The sequence below is a fragment of the Selaginella moellendorffii genome, unplaced genomic scaffold, assembly GCF_000143415.4.
Source record: "Selaginella moellendorffii unplaced genomic scaffold, v1.0 SELMOscaffold_44, whole genome shotgun sequence".
In the NCBI taxonomy this organism is placed as follows: Eukaryota; Viridiplantae; Streptophyta; class Lycopodiopsida; order Selaginellales; family Selaginellaceae; genus Selaginella; species Selaginella moellendorffii.
The window spans coordinates 501,244-516,558 of NW_003314305.1; the positions used below are offsets into that span (position 1 = coordinate 501,244).

Consider the following 15,315-nt stretch of genomic DNA (forward strand, 5'->3'; position numbering starts at 1 on the left):
ACTTTTGTGACTATGTCAGCAAAATGATATAAGCCTTTAAGCCCAGAAAATTAGTAAATTGCCACATTATAGTTATGTTCTAGATGTGCATTATTCATACGAATGCAAAACTCATTGGCCATGTAAAGAATTTAGAATGAAAAACATATACATTAATGTGTACATTGAAAAAAAATGGATACAAATTGTTTATTTACTTAAGTGCAAATGTTATATTGCAATACTCCTCACTCCTAAACACAATCACTGCAAAAACCATAAAGTTAAAACAAAAATTTAAAAATTTAAGAAAGAAAGGTTTATATTATTCCTTTGCAACACACTTAAGCATAATAAACCATTATAATGCCAAAAACCTACACACATGATTAGAAACACCAAAAATTGAAGCAAAACTAAATTACTACAACATGATTCACTTGCTTATTAAAAAGCCATCATACTTAACACCCTAAACACCCAAAGAAAAGATTTATGCTTGCCTTTCCACTCCAATTGATTGTGTTCATTTTCGTGTCAATCAATCACTACCTAGATTAATGCATCACATTGCAAACAAGTTGCAAAAAATAAAAGGCATTTGTAAGAGCAATCAAAATATAGTGCTTATATTAGAGCATACTAAAATTGAAATAAGCCTCCAAGTGGCAAAAGATAAAGTATAGTTGCACAAAATGAGAGGTAAATAGTGTGCTTACAAAGGAGGAGAGAAATTGTCATAATCAGGAGATTATAAACTTCTATTTAATGACACAAAAATAAAGAGAAAAAAACCTCACTAAATTTATAATGATGTTATGTTGTATGAGATGACATGGCATCAATCTTGCATGGCAATCTGAGGTGTCATACCCCATGCATACATGGCATATTCCATGATAATGCACATAATCAAGTTTTGATCATTTATATAACAATTTAAAAGTGATTGTGTGCATAATATTTTTGCAACTTTTCCATGATTTGTCCTTGATCTATGGCAATGAATATGCATGCATTATATATTTACACATGTGCAGATTAATTTTTTTTGTTTTAAGTTCACTCTCTTGACATCTACCAACTTATAATAAATAAGTTTTTTTAGAGCTAAACAGAATAATATTGACTAAATTTCTTGTCTAATAGACAATTTATCATACTGACCTTTTTCGTGTATTAAATAGTACCTCCCTCCAAAATAAATTTTAGATGAAAAATCATTTATCCTCTTTTAGCTCTCTTCTCAATAGCTGCAGCAGTAGACTGATTAATAAGGATTTGAATGTTTAATATAACAAGGAAAATCTCAAGACTTCAAATCCACTGCCACTTGATATATTCTTAGAATATTCATTATTTTTATCATAAAACTATACACACTTTGGGCAAATGAAAAGAAGAATGACTTGTGTTGTTGTGTTATTGACAATAAGTAGTTGTCATGCTATTGTGTTAAATTTTTTAACTTTGCATTTGCAAACCCAAATGGTTATTTAAGGCATCAAGCTGTAACATTAACAAAAGAGAAGCTGGAACTCTGCAGATTTAAACTTCACCTTTTCAGGTCTCAAGCTAATGTAGAGGAACCATATACACTTTGCAACGGATTTGCCTCAAGCAAATGGAGGTGCTCATATACTTGGATTTGGCCAAAGCCATGAAGGATTCTTCATGTCCAGAAACGACTGAAGGCTTGGACGGTGTAGTTCCTCGTGAGTACTTTGAGAAAATCGTGTTCGTCACAAAAATGTATTGTATAAATTGAATTAGTAAACTAATGTATTCTGCCTTTGATCGAATGCGGGACACGGTTTAGTGAGATTCTATGCTACATGAACAAAATGTTTGATCACCAAGAGTGGGTATTTAGAAGAAACTGAACATATATTTAATTCTATGCTAGGCTATGCTAGCAAGTTTTTCTTGTTGTTTAGAAGACGCTGACAAAAAATAAAAAATAAAAAAATAAAATCGCATTTTCAGCAGAATTTGTCCGACATAATGCTTGAAGACTCTGAAGACTGGGAGACATGAAACGAAACGGGAGAGCTTTCATGCATCACAACGGCCATTCTTGCTCCGCGACAAGCGTAGCGTCTCCACTCCTGGATTCCACTCCGCGAGTGCCTGTAATGGTAGTCCAAGTTACCTCGTTAGCTTCAAAGTTCCAGCTCTTCGTCATACCTTGAACCAGCGCGAGAGTTTCTTCCCGCTGGTTTGCTCTGCTGAGAAGATCGACAACGCAGTGGAAGTGTTCCACTTCGGGGACGATGCCGTATCTGGATGGCATTTCGTGGAAGAACTTCTTCCCTGCCTCGACGAAACCAGCATGGCTGCAGCTGGTTAGAACTGCGAGAGCTGTGATACCATTCGGTTTGATGCCAGAGTTTACCATCTCGTGAAACAGCGTCAGCGCTTGGCTTGCGTCCCCTTGCCTGCTGTATCCGGCGATCAGCGCACTCCAGGCCTCGTCACCATCTCCCGGTAGGGAGTCAAATACCTGGCGAGCGGAAACCATGTCTCCCGCTTTGCCGTGAAAGTCAACCAGGGATCCAGCCAAAACTCCATCTTCCTCAAAGCCTCCACGGTAGATCAGAGCCTTGACTTCGCTCCCAAGGTCTAGACTGGAAGGAATACTGCTGCTGCAAGCTTTCAGCACCGCGACGTACGTTGATGCGTTTGGTCGGCAGCCTTCGCGTCTCATCCTGTGGAACAGCCTCAAAGCTCGTCTAGCATCGCCATTCTCCGCGAAGCCCAGGATCAAAACGTTCCACGAGACCACGTTGCGAAGCTGGCCGGTATTGCTCGAGAAAACTTTGCTGGAATCCGCCAGACTCCCACACTTGGCGTACGCATCGATCAAGCTGCTCGTCATGTAAGCGTCCCACTCGGACGCTTCCAACTTCGTCACAGCTTCACAATGAACAGCCATGGTGATTTCCAATGCTCTCATTCGATCGCTTTCCTTGTTCTTAGCTGCGAGACTGCCGCAAGCCTTGAAAGCCGCAACGACTGTCAAGCTCGTTGGAGAAACACCTTCGCACAAGAGAGCCTCAAACAGCTCTAGAGCAGCCTCACTTTCGTCGTTCTGTGCGTATCCCGAGATCACTGCGTTCCAGATAACAACGTCGCGATGCTTCACACGGTCGAAAACTCTGCGAGAATCGGCCATGCTCCCACACTTCCCATACATGTCGACCAAGCAGTTTGCCACGTACAAGTCTTCCAGATCAAAGCCTCGCTCTGATACCAGAGAATGTACCGCCATTCCTGCTTCCAGCGAACTCAGCTTCACGATCTTCCCATCGACTTGCCTTCCCTGTTCTTGAGTCGAGAGGGTACAACAAGCCTTAAGCGCAGCCACCAAAGTCAGCCTGTCCTGTACGCAGCACCGAGAGTGTAGCAAATCTCCAAAGAGTTGAAGGGCCATCTTTCCCTCATCGTTCTCAGAATAGCCCAGGATGATCGTGTTCCAGGAAACCACATCCCGGCGCTGCATCTTATCGAAAACTCTCCTCGCATCCACCATGCTTCCACAGTTTGCGTACATGTTGAGAAGAGCGTTGGCCACGAATATATTTGAGTCACATCCCAGTCTCTCGGCCGTGCCGTGGATCGCCACACCCGTGACTAGAAACCTGAGCTTCTCCTGTGGATTCCGAGCTTCTTCCTTGGCTGCGAGATTGCTACAGGCCTTGAGAGCAGCAACAACACTCCAGCTATCGAGTTGACAGCCTCGGGACGACACCATCTTCGTAAACATCTCGAGAGCTAGCTCCTCGCTCTCACCACCCTGTGCGTAGCCGAGCATCAAAACGTTCCACGAGACCACATCCCGACTTTTCATCCTGTCGAAAACCTCTTGAGCAAGCACCATGCTCCGGCACTTCACGTACATGTCGATGAGAGCATTCCCCACGTAGCCGTTGCGATGGATAGCATCTATTCCCATCCCAGCCTCGGCTTGACGATGAACTTCTATGCCTCGTTGCAGCGAAAAAACTTTCACCATCCTCCCATCAACTTTCCGGCCTTCTTCGGCAGCTGCGAGAGTGGAGCACGCAGCGAGCGCAGCGGCAAAAGTTCGTGAGTTTGCTCCGCAGCACTGTTGCATCGATCGAAAGAGCTGCAAGGCCACCTCGGCCTCGCCATTCTCCGCATAGCCCAAGATCAAAGCGTTCCAGCACACTGCGTCGGGGCGAGGAATCCTGTCGAAGGCCTGCTGTGCTTCCACCACGCTACCACACTTCATGTACATCGCCACCAAGCTACTGGCTACGTGAGAGTCCGAATCCACACCACTTTCTCTCGCGTTCGCGTGGATTTGCCGGCCACTTTCGACGTCTCTAGCTCTGGAGCACGACTTTAGCGCCGCGAGGCAAGCGCTTCTCTCGAGCTGATGAGCGTTGCCGGTAGTACCATAAGTTCTCGTATCGCCTGTGAGAACTTTAGGATCCAGCGACGTCCTGGACAGCATAGCGAATGGTTTTGTCACTAGGATAAAAAATGTTTGGCTCTACCTTCCAGCATCAAAGCATTCGAAATTCTTCCTTCGTTGATTCGAGACATCGTGAAGAGAGTGTTTGCTCCTGTTCTTTCCATCCCGTTTGTTCTAGAGTTTGGCAATCCCCGATGATAGAAATCATGTCCTGAACTCCGTCCTACATTGCCGAGAATCTCATTCTAGCAGCTTACCGGATCGGCCAGGGCGAAGCAGCGCCCTCGCGCGCGAGATGCGATGCGATGATAAACCCTAGAATTTATTTGGAATCAATGAGCTTTGAATACTTTTATTGCGCATTGCCAGAGTTGACTCTGTATTGACTTGCATTGACTAGGTGGGCTCATCTTATTTGGGTGGGAAGAAGATGGCGTCGTTTGTCCTGCGAGGCCGCAGCTCCTTCTCAACTCCATCTTCCACGTTAAAAGCCGCGCAAATCGTTTTGGGCGACAAGCTCTTGATCACGCCAGTTCTTCCAGCGAGATGAGAGAACACTGGCCTGTTTTTCCAGCAAAAAATTGGGTCGATCAGAACCTCTGAAGGAAAAGAAGAGAACTTACTTCTCGGTGGTGATGATCGAGAACCATTCCATTCCATTTTCTCCTGCTCGCTTTGAGACGACGTGGAATCGTGGGACGATAAACAGGCAGCCGGGCTCCAGCATATGATCAATAACTCTCTCGCCATTTTGGTTCACGACTTGGACTCGACCGCTTCCACGGACAATGTAAGTGACTTGGTACGCGGAGTCGGGCTGGCGAGCACATCGCATGCTGCAAGAAATTCACGAATGTGATTATAAGATCCAAGTGATCAGCTAAAACTTACCGGATCAAGCTTGACGAGATCAGCACCAAGACCGACGTGCTTGAAGATCGGCAAGCTATCGCTGGAAACAACGGAAACTCTGCCTCCGTTTTTTATATCCACGTCGAGCTTTGCCTCCTCGCAGTTGTAAGCAAACTCTCCATAGGGAGAGTTGCTCAAATCGGTTGTCTCCGGTATACAAATGCCTTCCTTGAGCAAAACAATCCTCTCCTCCTTCTGGCTATGGAGCAAAGTATTCACCGTTTCTTCTGGGACATCCCATGCTTGGGCGATGAAGTCCGGAGTATACCTTTGAGAAGTCCACCGCTACCAGGACCGACCAGGAAGAAATCCTACAAGCGGATTGATTTATCAGTGTGTCACAACAAGACCAAAAAAAGAAAAAAAGAAAATCCAAGAAGAACTTACAGTGAATTCTCCAGCTTTGAGGCTTTTGCTCGTGTCTGCGAGACACAAAACACTAAACTTCGAAGTGCCAGAGTTAAACCACCAGTTGACAGTGCCGTGAGGAACAGACGCATCCGCCGGGACTCTCCGCAAAAGTCAGTCCTACTTTACCATTCCTGGACGAAGACCGGAATTTAGCATGCATGAGAAAAAAATTCACATCCTAGAAAATCAATCGCTTACCTTCGAGCACATAAAAGATCTGATTAGAATCGGCGATTTCGGCGACCCCAACCCGAGCTTCCTTCAACATCTTGGAGTGGGCGCTGAGCCAAAACTCGTAATTCCCGCCATCGTTGGCGCAGAATCTCGCATTGGGAGATTGTGGCGTGAGATCGACATCCAGATGAGCTGCGGGCATCGCAAGAACAAACCATGAAGAGACACAGCTATTCATATAAAGGACGTCGACAACGGACGGTTGGGATTCCTCGCGACAGCCTTAACCTAACCGCTAAACGTGAATTTAATTACCAAAATGTTCTATAGAATAAGCCACTGTCCTTTCCGTATTATTTGAAAAATCATATTCCATGATATCGAGCGATCATTTTCTATTCACGTTGTAATCGTATCCAGACGGGGAGTACGTCCATGGGAACGCTGCCGGATGTGAGAGTTCACACTTTCACAACTCGATTGTTTCTCCACTTTGACCATATACCAAGCTTGCAGAATGATCGGAGCAAAACAACCATTTCTCATATTTGCAATGCCATCCTTCTTGGAAACACAAGCTCCAGCTTGATATATCTCATCTCTGGTAGCAGTATTCTGGTTAAAGAGTTAAACATTCCAAACTTCAAGACTTACCGATGTACATTCCACTCTCAAAACCGTAGCCAGAGTCCTTAATCCTTGAAGTCGTTGGAAGCCATGCTCGGTTTGAGTTTCATCAGAGTCATCAATAGTCCTGCCGACACATTTAAGACAAAACAAAAAAGATGAAAGATAATTAATCAGAGCCACAAGGTTCCAAAAATGTGGAAAGAATAAGATTTACTTCAGCGTCAGCTAGTAAGCTCTCAAGATGATCATCATCGCCTCCAGCTAACCTTGGCGTTCCACTTTGATAATGCATTATCATTTCATAAACTTCATGAGGTGATATAGCAACCCTTGGAGTAGTATTTTGTTTTATGATTTTGTAAAGGTCCAGCGTTAACGCTCCATGCACCATGATTCCTCCAGCTCTGTAAGAACTGCTTGGATACACAAGGAAACGCACTCATGAATTCAATAGAATTGTTGAGACTTACACTGCAGCGTCCAGTGATGTGTCAATAATCTCTTCCATGGCAGCACGCAAAGCATCCGGATCCAGGGATTTGTTGTCCCCAATCTTGTCACCAGCAATAGCAGTCGCCACTTCCTCAAGCACTCGAACAAATGGTTTCTTGCAACAAAACAACTGTGGTTGTGTTTGCTGGGAAGGACATCAATCTTTCGCTGCTTACTTCTTAGATCGCAACAAGATATCACAAGATCGACAGACGAAGCTGGATACATGCCAAAAAATGCAGCTTTGATCCTGGCATTGATAATGTTGCGAACGTCCTTCTCGGTCCAGGCTAGAGCACTGTCTCCAGCAACGATTCGGATCAAGCTCTGGAAGAAGAGTCGCATAAACCGGAGCCACACATTCTCACGTTCGGCAGCATAAACTCCTCGCGAGGCAAGTACAACAGACCATGGATGTATTCCCCATCTGGATACGTACCAGACGAGTCCTTTGAATACTTCGCAGAAAAGTAGTTCATCTTTTAAGCTTTTTGCTGAAGTTATACTTCTCGTTGGTACTGCAAGAGATCAATCAGAATGACAACCAAAAAGCTCAAAGGAAACACACAATCTACTCACCTTTGCTGCAAAAATATTGGAGCAAAACGAGCCTTCTTCATATTTGCAATGGCATCCTCCTTGGAAACACGAGCTGCAGCTTGATAAATCTTACCTCTTTAGCAAATTCTGGTTAAAGAACAAACCAATTGGCATGCTAGCAAAAGCGAGTTCAAGTACTGATCTTGTTAATTTTGCACATGGTTGAAAGGTGAAGAGAAATGCAAAAGCTACGATGGACAAGGATGACTCGAAGGATAGTCATATATAATATTATAGATATATATACATGGTCAAGAGACACGCCTCTAGCCTACACCTGGATCAGTGAAGTGGCACTATTGCCACCTAAGATCATGTTATAGAAAGTGTATACTTCGACAAAAGAGCTGTCCATTTCGACAGTGCTGGGCTTTGTGCACGAAACCACTATGCTGGTGAGCCACTACAATGTGTGGCCATTCCTCAATTGCAAGTAATACTCCACACACTGCTTGGAGAACTTGTCTAGGACCAGCTTGGGAAGCTCTGGAAGCCAATGTTTCATGGCTAGCAGCTGTGTTTATTGCTCAAAGCCCCTTTTCATATAAGTTTGCATGGGTAAAAGATGGTAATTCCACACTTGCCTTTTGGGCAGCAAATGTGGAAGAACTTACATGGAGCCCAGTAACAGCAACATTCTTCTCCTGCCTTGCCTAGTTGCGTATAGCAGCGTTGCCTTGGCGGAGGCAGTGGTGGAGATGGTGAAGGTGGCGGTGGAGACGGTGAAGGTGGTGGTGGTGGTGGAGGAAAATGTGACGGAGGGGGCCCTAGCTCTGTGGGATAAAACACGTTTATGTAAATCCACACCGTCCACCAAAGATATTCGAATTGCGTTCTAGTTTCATGTATCCATTCTCCCCCCACTCAGTTCCCCACGAATTTTTTATGATCCAATATTTGTCTCCATTTTCGGAACCATAGCCCACAACCAGCACTGATAAACTTCCAGATTCGGCACAGGGTCCTTTGTAAATCCCCTAGGACGGATTAGGCACGTCATTAGTCAATGTGATCATAGACTTGGATTAGAACAAACTTACTCCAGCATAGCTCTTGAACTCGGCCTTTGAGCCATCGATAACAGCAGTCAGTGGCTGATTGCGTACTGCCTTCAACATGTTTCTTTCGATTGCTTTGTCTGTTCCTTCAATGCTCTCAAATTCTTTTAGAGAAACTTTGCCTTGTTTTTCCTGCAAATTCGCAAAGCTTCTAATAGCGGCATTGTAATAAATTCATACCTTCTGCTTGCAAGCCCCAGCTTCCCCAACAAAGGGATAATCAGCTGCTGCTGCAATGCTATGAGTCCGTGCGTATTCGAAAGCGTCACTGGGAAAGCCACTTCTGCATCCCTTGGCTTTCTTAGTGCAATCTAGAAACTCCTGCGCTGAAAAATTAGCTAGACCTCCAAAGAGTATCTTATTGAGACTTGAGAGTGAGTCTCCTGTTGCAAAAGCCCAAGTACCTCCTGTAAGGAAAACTATTATTTAAAAAAGAAATTCATCAACATACCCAGACAGGATCCAACGTTTTTAATAGGAGTGATCGCACCCCTCTCCCTCCAGTCAAAAGATTCGAGACTTTTAGAGTCACCATCAGCAAAATCGTCTAGAAAGGATGTGGCTACAGGGAACCTAATGTCATTGACACCGAGGGACATTTTCGTTTCAAACTCGTCACTACTGATGTCTGAAATTGATTCAGGCCCAGGGTGTATGAGGACACAAGACTGTTGGCATTGTGATCTAATACCATTTGGAGGTTTTTCTTGAAGATTTCATATCTTCTAGCCTCCTCCTCCTGGGATGAATACCCCTTGTTGTGATAGAGACGCCATCTATCAAAGAGTGGCCTCACAAGCTGCTCGGATGGGAGCTCCAGAGCTGAGAATTGGAACTGTTGAGTCACTTGCAAAACGAAAACCAGCAAAAGGAAGTAGGGGTAGGGAGCCATTTTGCAATGTGCACCGTTTTAGAGTAGAGGAATTTATATTGACTGTCTTCACTCACAGCAACAAACTTAGTGGTTTATCTTGGAGACAACGAGGATGATAACAACGTGTAGAGAGAAGTTGAATTGTATGTCTCATACACATGTTAAAAACGTGCGATATGAAAAAGTGTTAACACTCCTAACTGGACAGAAGAAAAGCCTCTTACAAATTGATATGGCACCGAATCATCACCCACTTCTCTGAATAGCATTAATATGTATGTTATCACCCTAGTACTAAGGTGATAACAACCTGTATATGTCTCATTGTAGGTACATTGCTGGTGAATAGTTGTCAAGGCATTATATAAGTTCCAAATAACAATTCTTGGGAGGGACTACTACACAAATCTCTCTCTCTCTCTCTCATATCTTGTTGTACCCAATTAAAAAGTATAAGAAAATAATACATCTTGGAAAATAGTTTTACATTAGTATATGAGAGATGTAATGGAATATTTTTATCACTCTTGGCCTTTCTAGTCTTGAGTTTGGAATGGTGTTTTAAAACAATAACGTTTTAGTCAAGCAGCTATTTTCTCAAGACATTATTCTATATTTTGTAGACAGCTTCACTACATTAAATCCATTTGACAAGCCATGCAATCACCTTGAAAAGATCTCTCTTTGTAAAGAAGTAAATATTTTTTATGTTGTGAATCCTTTAGGAGTAGTCACAAATGCTGTGAGTGAGGCGATTAGCCTCAAGATCATCCTTCAGCTCATCAGTTGTGGACACAATGTCATAATTAGTGGGTTATCTTGGAGACAACAAGGTTGAGCAATGTGTGTGGCTCAAGCTCAAAAGAAGTTGGTGTGTATGTCTTGTTATATTGAATTAGAACATGCACTCATATAGTCCACTGTTGATAACCTAACTGAATAATAGGAAAAGGGTAAAAAAGTTTTTAAAAAATTCTATTTCAGGGAAATCTAAGGGAAATATAGATTCTGTGGCTGAAACAAGTGCTGATGGAAAATCCATGGAAGAATAAAATTAATTGCACAGCTTGAGTTTCGATATTTAAAATGCCAAAACTAAAGGCCCAAATACTGTTCTTTGGAACTTATATACAATGGCTTGATGATTATTCACCAAAGATGTACGTGGATTAAGACATAACATTGTTATCACCCTAATACTGGTGGCTAGGTACTGGTGGCTAGATATGCTTTTTTATATGCAATCCTTGGTATAAAAAAATTTAGAAGTTTTGATTTGACATGATGTGCATAATTCCTTTTCTAGGCATATGTTTTTTATATGCAATCCTTAGTATAGAAAAATATAAACAATTAGTTCTTTTATTCTCACATGGATTTTCCATTAACACTTGTTTCAGCCTACCCCTTAGATTTCCCTGCTATCCAGCCAAAAGTCAATTTGACAAGCCATGCAATCACATTAACATTATCTCTCTTTGTAAAGAAGCAAAATATTCTTGATGTTGTCACAGATGCTGTGAGTGACGCAATTAGCCTCAAGGTCATCCTTCAATGTCACAATTAATGGTCTATCTTGGAGACAATGTGTGTGTGTGTCTCAGGCTCAAAAGAAGTTGGTGTATATGGCTTGTTATATTGAATTACAACATCCACTCATGTAGTCCGCTGTTGACAATCTAACTGAATAATTGGAAAAGGGTAAAACAACTTTAAAAAATAAACATCTTCTATTTGCTGGATAGCAAGGAAATCTGAGGTGAACATAGATTTTGTGGCCAAAACAAGTGCCAATAGAAAATCCAAGGTGAGAAAAAACTAATTGCACAAATTGAAAGAGCTTGAGTTTTAAATTAAAACCTTTATATTTCTTTATATCAAGGATTGCATGTATCTGGCCACCAGTACTAGGGTGATAACAATGTTTGTTTGTTTCAATGCACGTACATCTTTGGTGAATAGTTGTCAAGCCATTATATATAAAGCCTAAATAACAGTACTTCGGAGGGACCTCCATGTGCACAAATCCTTTTCTAGGCACACTTTTTTTATATGCAATCCTTAGTATAAAAACATATAGAGGTTTTGATTTGAAACTCAACTCTTTCAACCTGTGTAATTATTTCTTTTATTCTCACATGGATTTTGCATCGACACTTGTTTTAGCCACAACATCTATGTTCCCCTCAAATTTTCCTGCTATCCAACAGAAAGTGAATCTGACAGGCCATGCAATCATCTTGAAAGGATCTCTCTTGGTAAAGAAGCAAAATAGTTTTGATATTGTGAATCCTTTGGGAGTAGTCACGGATGCTGTGAGTGAGGCAATTGGCCTCAAGGTCATCCTTCAGCTTATCAGCATCACTTCAACTTCAAGTGATGGAAGCTAGTACTAAAAAGCCCGAGGGGAAATGATCATTAATCTTTCGTTGTTTCCCTTGCAGAGCCTAAACTCAGCAAGCCCGCACGCATCGAGAACTGGACCCTCTCGTCAAGCTTGCTTGCAAAGGATGAAGTAAAGTATACCATAAACTTCGAAGTGGACGCTGATTTTGGTACCCCTGGGGCAGTCGTGGTTCAAAACAACCACAGCTCTGAGATCTATTTCGTCTCCCTGTCCGTCAGAATGCCCAGGGGAAGCAAAGTTCAGTTCCCCTGCAACTCGTGGGTGTACAGGAGCAGTGGCTTCGATTTGGTCCCAAAGCCAAATCGCATCTTCTTCAGCAACCACGTAAGGGATAGAATCTGTCTGAAAGCTTGCAAACAAACGTATACAACAATTTCTTGTTTCTCGCAGCTGTACCTGCCACAGGACACACCGCCGTCTCTAGTACCCTACCGCGAAGCCGACCTCAAGCAGCTCCAGGGCAATGGTACGGGCATCCGGCAACACTCGGAAAGGATTTACGACTACGACATTTACAATGACTTGGGAGGCATTGGGAGACCAAAGCTGGGGGGATCCAAGGAAATGCCATACCCGCGAAGGTGTCGTACGGGTCGCATTCAAGGCCTTCTGGGAGGTAACCCACAGTTCGATACATTTCTAATACTGTGCTTTTGATTGTGAAACCAACAGAGGAAACGTATCCAGGCGGTCAGAACCTATTTCCTATACCGTTTTTCTACATTCCCAGTGATGAGTATTACAGCTCGTCCAAGACCGCCAGCGTCCTTGTGCAGACCGTCAGGAGCTTCTCTCACACGTTTATTCCCACGCTAACATCGTTTGGAGGGCTCTTGGACAAATACTTTGATTCGTTTCAGGACGTAGAGAGCCTGTACGACCGCGGGTTTGACCTGTCGAAGCTGGCCTTGGGAGCAATCGAAGGGATAGACTCGCCGTTGGACATACTCAACGATCTGTCGACTGATCACACCAATAAGAGCTTGCTCAAGTTTCCCATTCCTGCAGTTCTAGAAAGTAAGCAATGCACCACTAACATGTCCACTTCTGTAAACTTCTCCGCCGTTGTCAGCTGATCGCCAGGCATGGAGATCTGATCGGGAGTATGCGAGGCAACTGCTGGCTGGAACACATCCAATCTTGATACAATGCCTAACGGTAGACAACAATGGTGTTTCCATCACATTCTTAACATCGCCTTGTACTCAGGAATTCCCTCCAACCAGCGGCCTGGGTGATGAGTATGGCTCAAGGAAATCAACTGTAACAGAGGAACACATCTCTCGTTTCTTGGAGGGGACGACAGTGCAAGAGGTCTGAAGCGATCTCATCAGTGAAGTCACTTGTTACTTACATGTCTCTCGAGAGGATGCTTGCAGGCAGTCGCAAACAAAAAGCTGTTTTTGGTGGACCTTCACGACATCTTCATGCCTTACATTGAAAGGATCAACAAGATCCCAGACATCTACATGTATGCAACCAGGACATTCCTGTTCCTCAGGGGGGATGGAACGCTCAAGCCCATCGCCATTGAGCTGAGCACTCCCAGTTCAAGGAGAGTCCTCGTCCCACCCGAAGAAGGAGAGACCGACTATTTGTGGGAGCTCGCAAAAGCACACACAGCAGCAAACGATTCAGGAGCTCACCAGCTTGTTGGCCACTGGTATGGAGTGAGAAAAGTTTGCCCCGAACTGAGTATCACTAACTTAGGTATACAGGCTCAAGTGCCATGCATGTATGGAGCCGTTTATCATTGCGGCGCACAGGCAGCTGAGTGCCCTTCATCCGATCTTTGCCTTCCTGAAGCCACACATGAAGTACACATTGCAGATCAATGCACTTGATAGGCAACTACTTATTAGTGCGTCAGGAATTGCCGAGCAAGGCTTCACCCCGAAAATGTATTGCATGGAGTTGACGTCTCAGGCCTACAAGTCGTGGAAGTTTGCCATGGAAGGCCTCCTTGCAGACCTTATAAAAAGGTAAGGCCTTGCACTATACATCCTTCTAACATTGGTCTCTTCAAAACAGAGGGATGGCTGTTCCGGATCCTGCTGCAAAACACGGCATGAAGCTCGTCATTGAGGATTATCCATATGCGGCAGATGGTCTCGAGATATGGTCTGCGCTGACGAAATGGACCCAGGAATATGTGGACGTACACTACAAAGACGATGCCACAGTTCAGAACGATGCCGAGCTCCAAGCTTGGTGGAGTGAGGTGGTGAACGTTGGGCATGGCGATCTGAAGGACGACCCGACATGGTTCAAGATGGACTCCAAACTGGGCCTGACGGTGGCACTGACAACTTTCATATGGATCACGACTGCAAACCATGCGGCTGTTAACTTCAGTCAATATGCATATGCTGGATTCATCCCAAATCGTCCCACTGCAACTTACTTGCCAGTTCCAGAAAAAGGATCCATGGAGCACCGAAAGCTTTTAAGAAATCCGGAAGAGTATTATTTCAAAGTGATATCAAACAAGATGGAGTCGTTTGTAGTGATGAGCGCCATAGAGGTTTTATCAGGCCATGCTGACACCGAGGAATACATTGGGCAGCGACATATTGATATCTGGACCGACAACGAAGAGGCACTCGAGGCGTTTGACAGGTTTGCAGAAGATATCGACAAAGTTGGTGAGACCATCTTGAGCAGGAACAAAGATCCATCCTTCAAGAACAGGCATGGCCCTGTAAAGGTCCCATATAAAGCACTCTACCCAACGTCTTCTAAAGGCATCACGGGACAGGGAGTGCCAAATAGCATTAGCATATGAAAGAAAAACCCAAAAACAATGTATAAAAAATGTTTACTTAAAAAATGCGAAAACACACTTTCAAGGGAAAAGACGCACAGAGGGTTATTTCTGGATCTCAATCAAGTCAGAGAGTATGAGAAGTGTGAGCCTTAATACAACCTACTGGAGGAATACCTCTTGAGTTCTCCAGATTTGGCTGCTTGGCCTATGTGCATAGAAATTGGATGTACATAAAAACTGATGTTGAATGCAGATTGCCTTCACAATAGAGCCAGTGGACTTGCTAATATATTCAATTTTTACTTGATAGAAAATCACATATTTTGAGATACCTTAAGAATTGGGCAAGCTGAATAATTTAATTTATAATATATTTTAATTGTTATATTTAAGTGTTGTGAGTGCATAGAATATGGAAAGGGAATATAGAAAATGTGCATATCAATTAGCCCAAAAACCCTAATTTATATGTAGAAGTGAGTGGTCCGGATTGAAATCAATTTGATGGCTACCAAAATCCCACTACGTTAATATTAGTATACAGCATTATAGCTATACATTTAGCCCTCA

General features: G+C 43.4%; 3 protein-coding genes and 1 pseudogene across 4 annotated transcripts; 1 reads left to right on the plus strand and 3 right to left on the minus strand.

Moving 5' to 3' along the window:
• Window positions 1-1,933: 1,933 nt before the first annotated feature.
• On the minus strand, window positions 1,934-4,722 carry LOC112349982 (pentatricopeptide repeat-containing protein DOT4, chloroplastic-like). 2 transcript variants are annotated; one of them, XM_024685344.1, is made up of 3 exons: window positions 4,503-4,722; window positions 2,167-4,448; window positions 1,934-2,109 (listed from the first exon to the last, which is right to left on the minus strand). In XM_024685344.1, the coding sequence occupies exons 2-3, from the start codon at window positions 4,238-4,240 to the stop codon at window positions 2,042-2,044; spliced, it is 2,142 nt and encodes a 713-aa protein (XP_024541112.1). In that variant the 5' UTR covers window positions 4,241-4,448; window positions 4,503-4,722; the 3' UTR covers window positions 1,934-2,041. The 2 variants fall into 2 exon arrangements, with proteins under 2 accessions (XP_024541112.1, XP_024541111.1); XM_024685343.1 differs by having other exon boundaries at window positions 1,934-4,448.
• Window positions 4,723-4,783: 61 nt separating this feature from the next.
• LOC112349943 lies at window positions 4,784-6,938 on the minus strand (annotated as a pseudogene).
• Window positions 6,939-8,105: 1,167 nt separating this feature from the next.
• On the minus strand, window positions 8,106-9,589 carry LOC9647511 (probable cysteine protease RDL6). Its single transcript, XM_024685243.1, has 3 exons — window positions 9,264-9,589; window positions 8,680-8,848; window positions 8,106-8,616 (listed from the first exon to the last, which is right to left on the minus strand). Exons 1-3 carry the CDS (start codon window positions 9,587-9,589, stop codon window positions 8,431-8,433), a joined length of 681 nt encoding a protein of 226 aa, XP_024541011.1. The 3' UTR covers window positions 8,106-8,430.
• A 2,120-nt stretch (window positions 9,590-11,709) lies between these two features.
• On the plus strand, window positions 11,710-14,834 carry LOC9647887 (linoleate 9S-lipoxygenase). Its single transcript, XM_024685244.1, has 9 exons — window positions 11,710-11,947; window positions 12,016-12,302; window positions 12,369-12,594; window positions 12,651-12,995; window positions 13,051-13,136; window positions 13,188-13,292; window positions 13,358-13,641; window positions 13,697-13,960; window positions 14,010-14,834. Exons 1-9 carry the CDS (start codon window positions 11,710-11,712, stop codon window positions 14,761-14,763), a joined length of 2,589 nt encoding a protein of 862 aa, XP_024541012.1. The 3' UTR covers window positions 14,764-14,834.
• Window positions 14,835-15,315: the final 481 nt, after the last annotated feature.

Bases quoted from the DNA above. Each gene is read 5' to 3' on its own strand.
- LOC112349982 (XM_024685343.1), bottom strand. From the start codon at position 4,240: ATGTACATGAAGTGTGGTAGCGTGGTGGAAGCACAGCAGGCCTTCGAC.
- LOC9647887 (XM_024685244.1), top strand. From the start codon at position 11,710: ATGGATTTTGCATCGACACTTGTTTTAGCCACAACATCTATGTTCCCC. The intron at 12,303-12,368 runs GTAAGGGATAGA...TGTTTCTCGCAG, and splicing joins GCATCTTCTTCAGCAACCAC to CTGTACCTGCCACAGGACAC. The intron at 13,961-14,009 runs GTAAGGCCTTGC...TCTTCAAAACAG, and splicing joins CTTGCAGACCTTATAAAAAG to AGGGATGGCTGTTCCGGATC.
- LOC9647511 (XM_024685243.1), bottom strand. From the start codon at position 9,589: ATGGCTCCCTACCCCTACTTCCTTTTGCTGGTTTTCGTTTTGCAAGTG. The intron at 8,849-9,263 runs GTAGCCACATCC...TGCCGCTATTAG, and splicing joins TCAATGACATTAGGTTCCCT to AAGCTTTGCGAATTTGCAGG. The intron at 8,617-8,679 runs GTAAGTTTGTTC...AATCCGTCCTAG, and splicing joins AGTTCAAGAGCTATGCTGGA to GGGATTTACAAAGGACCCTG.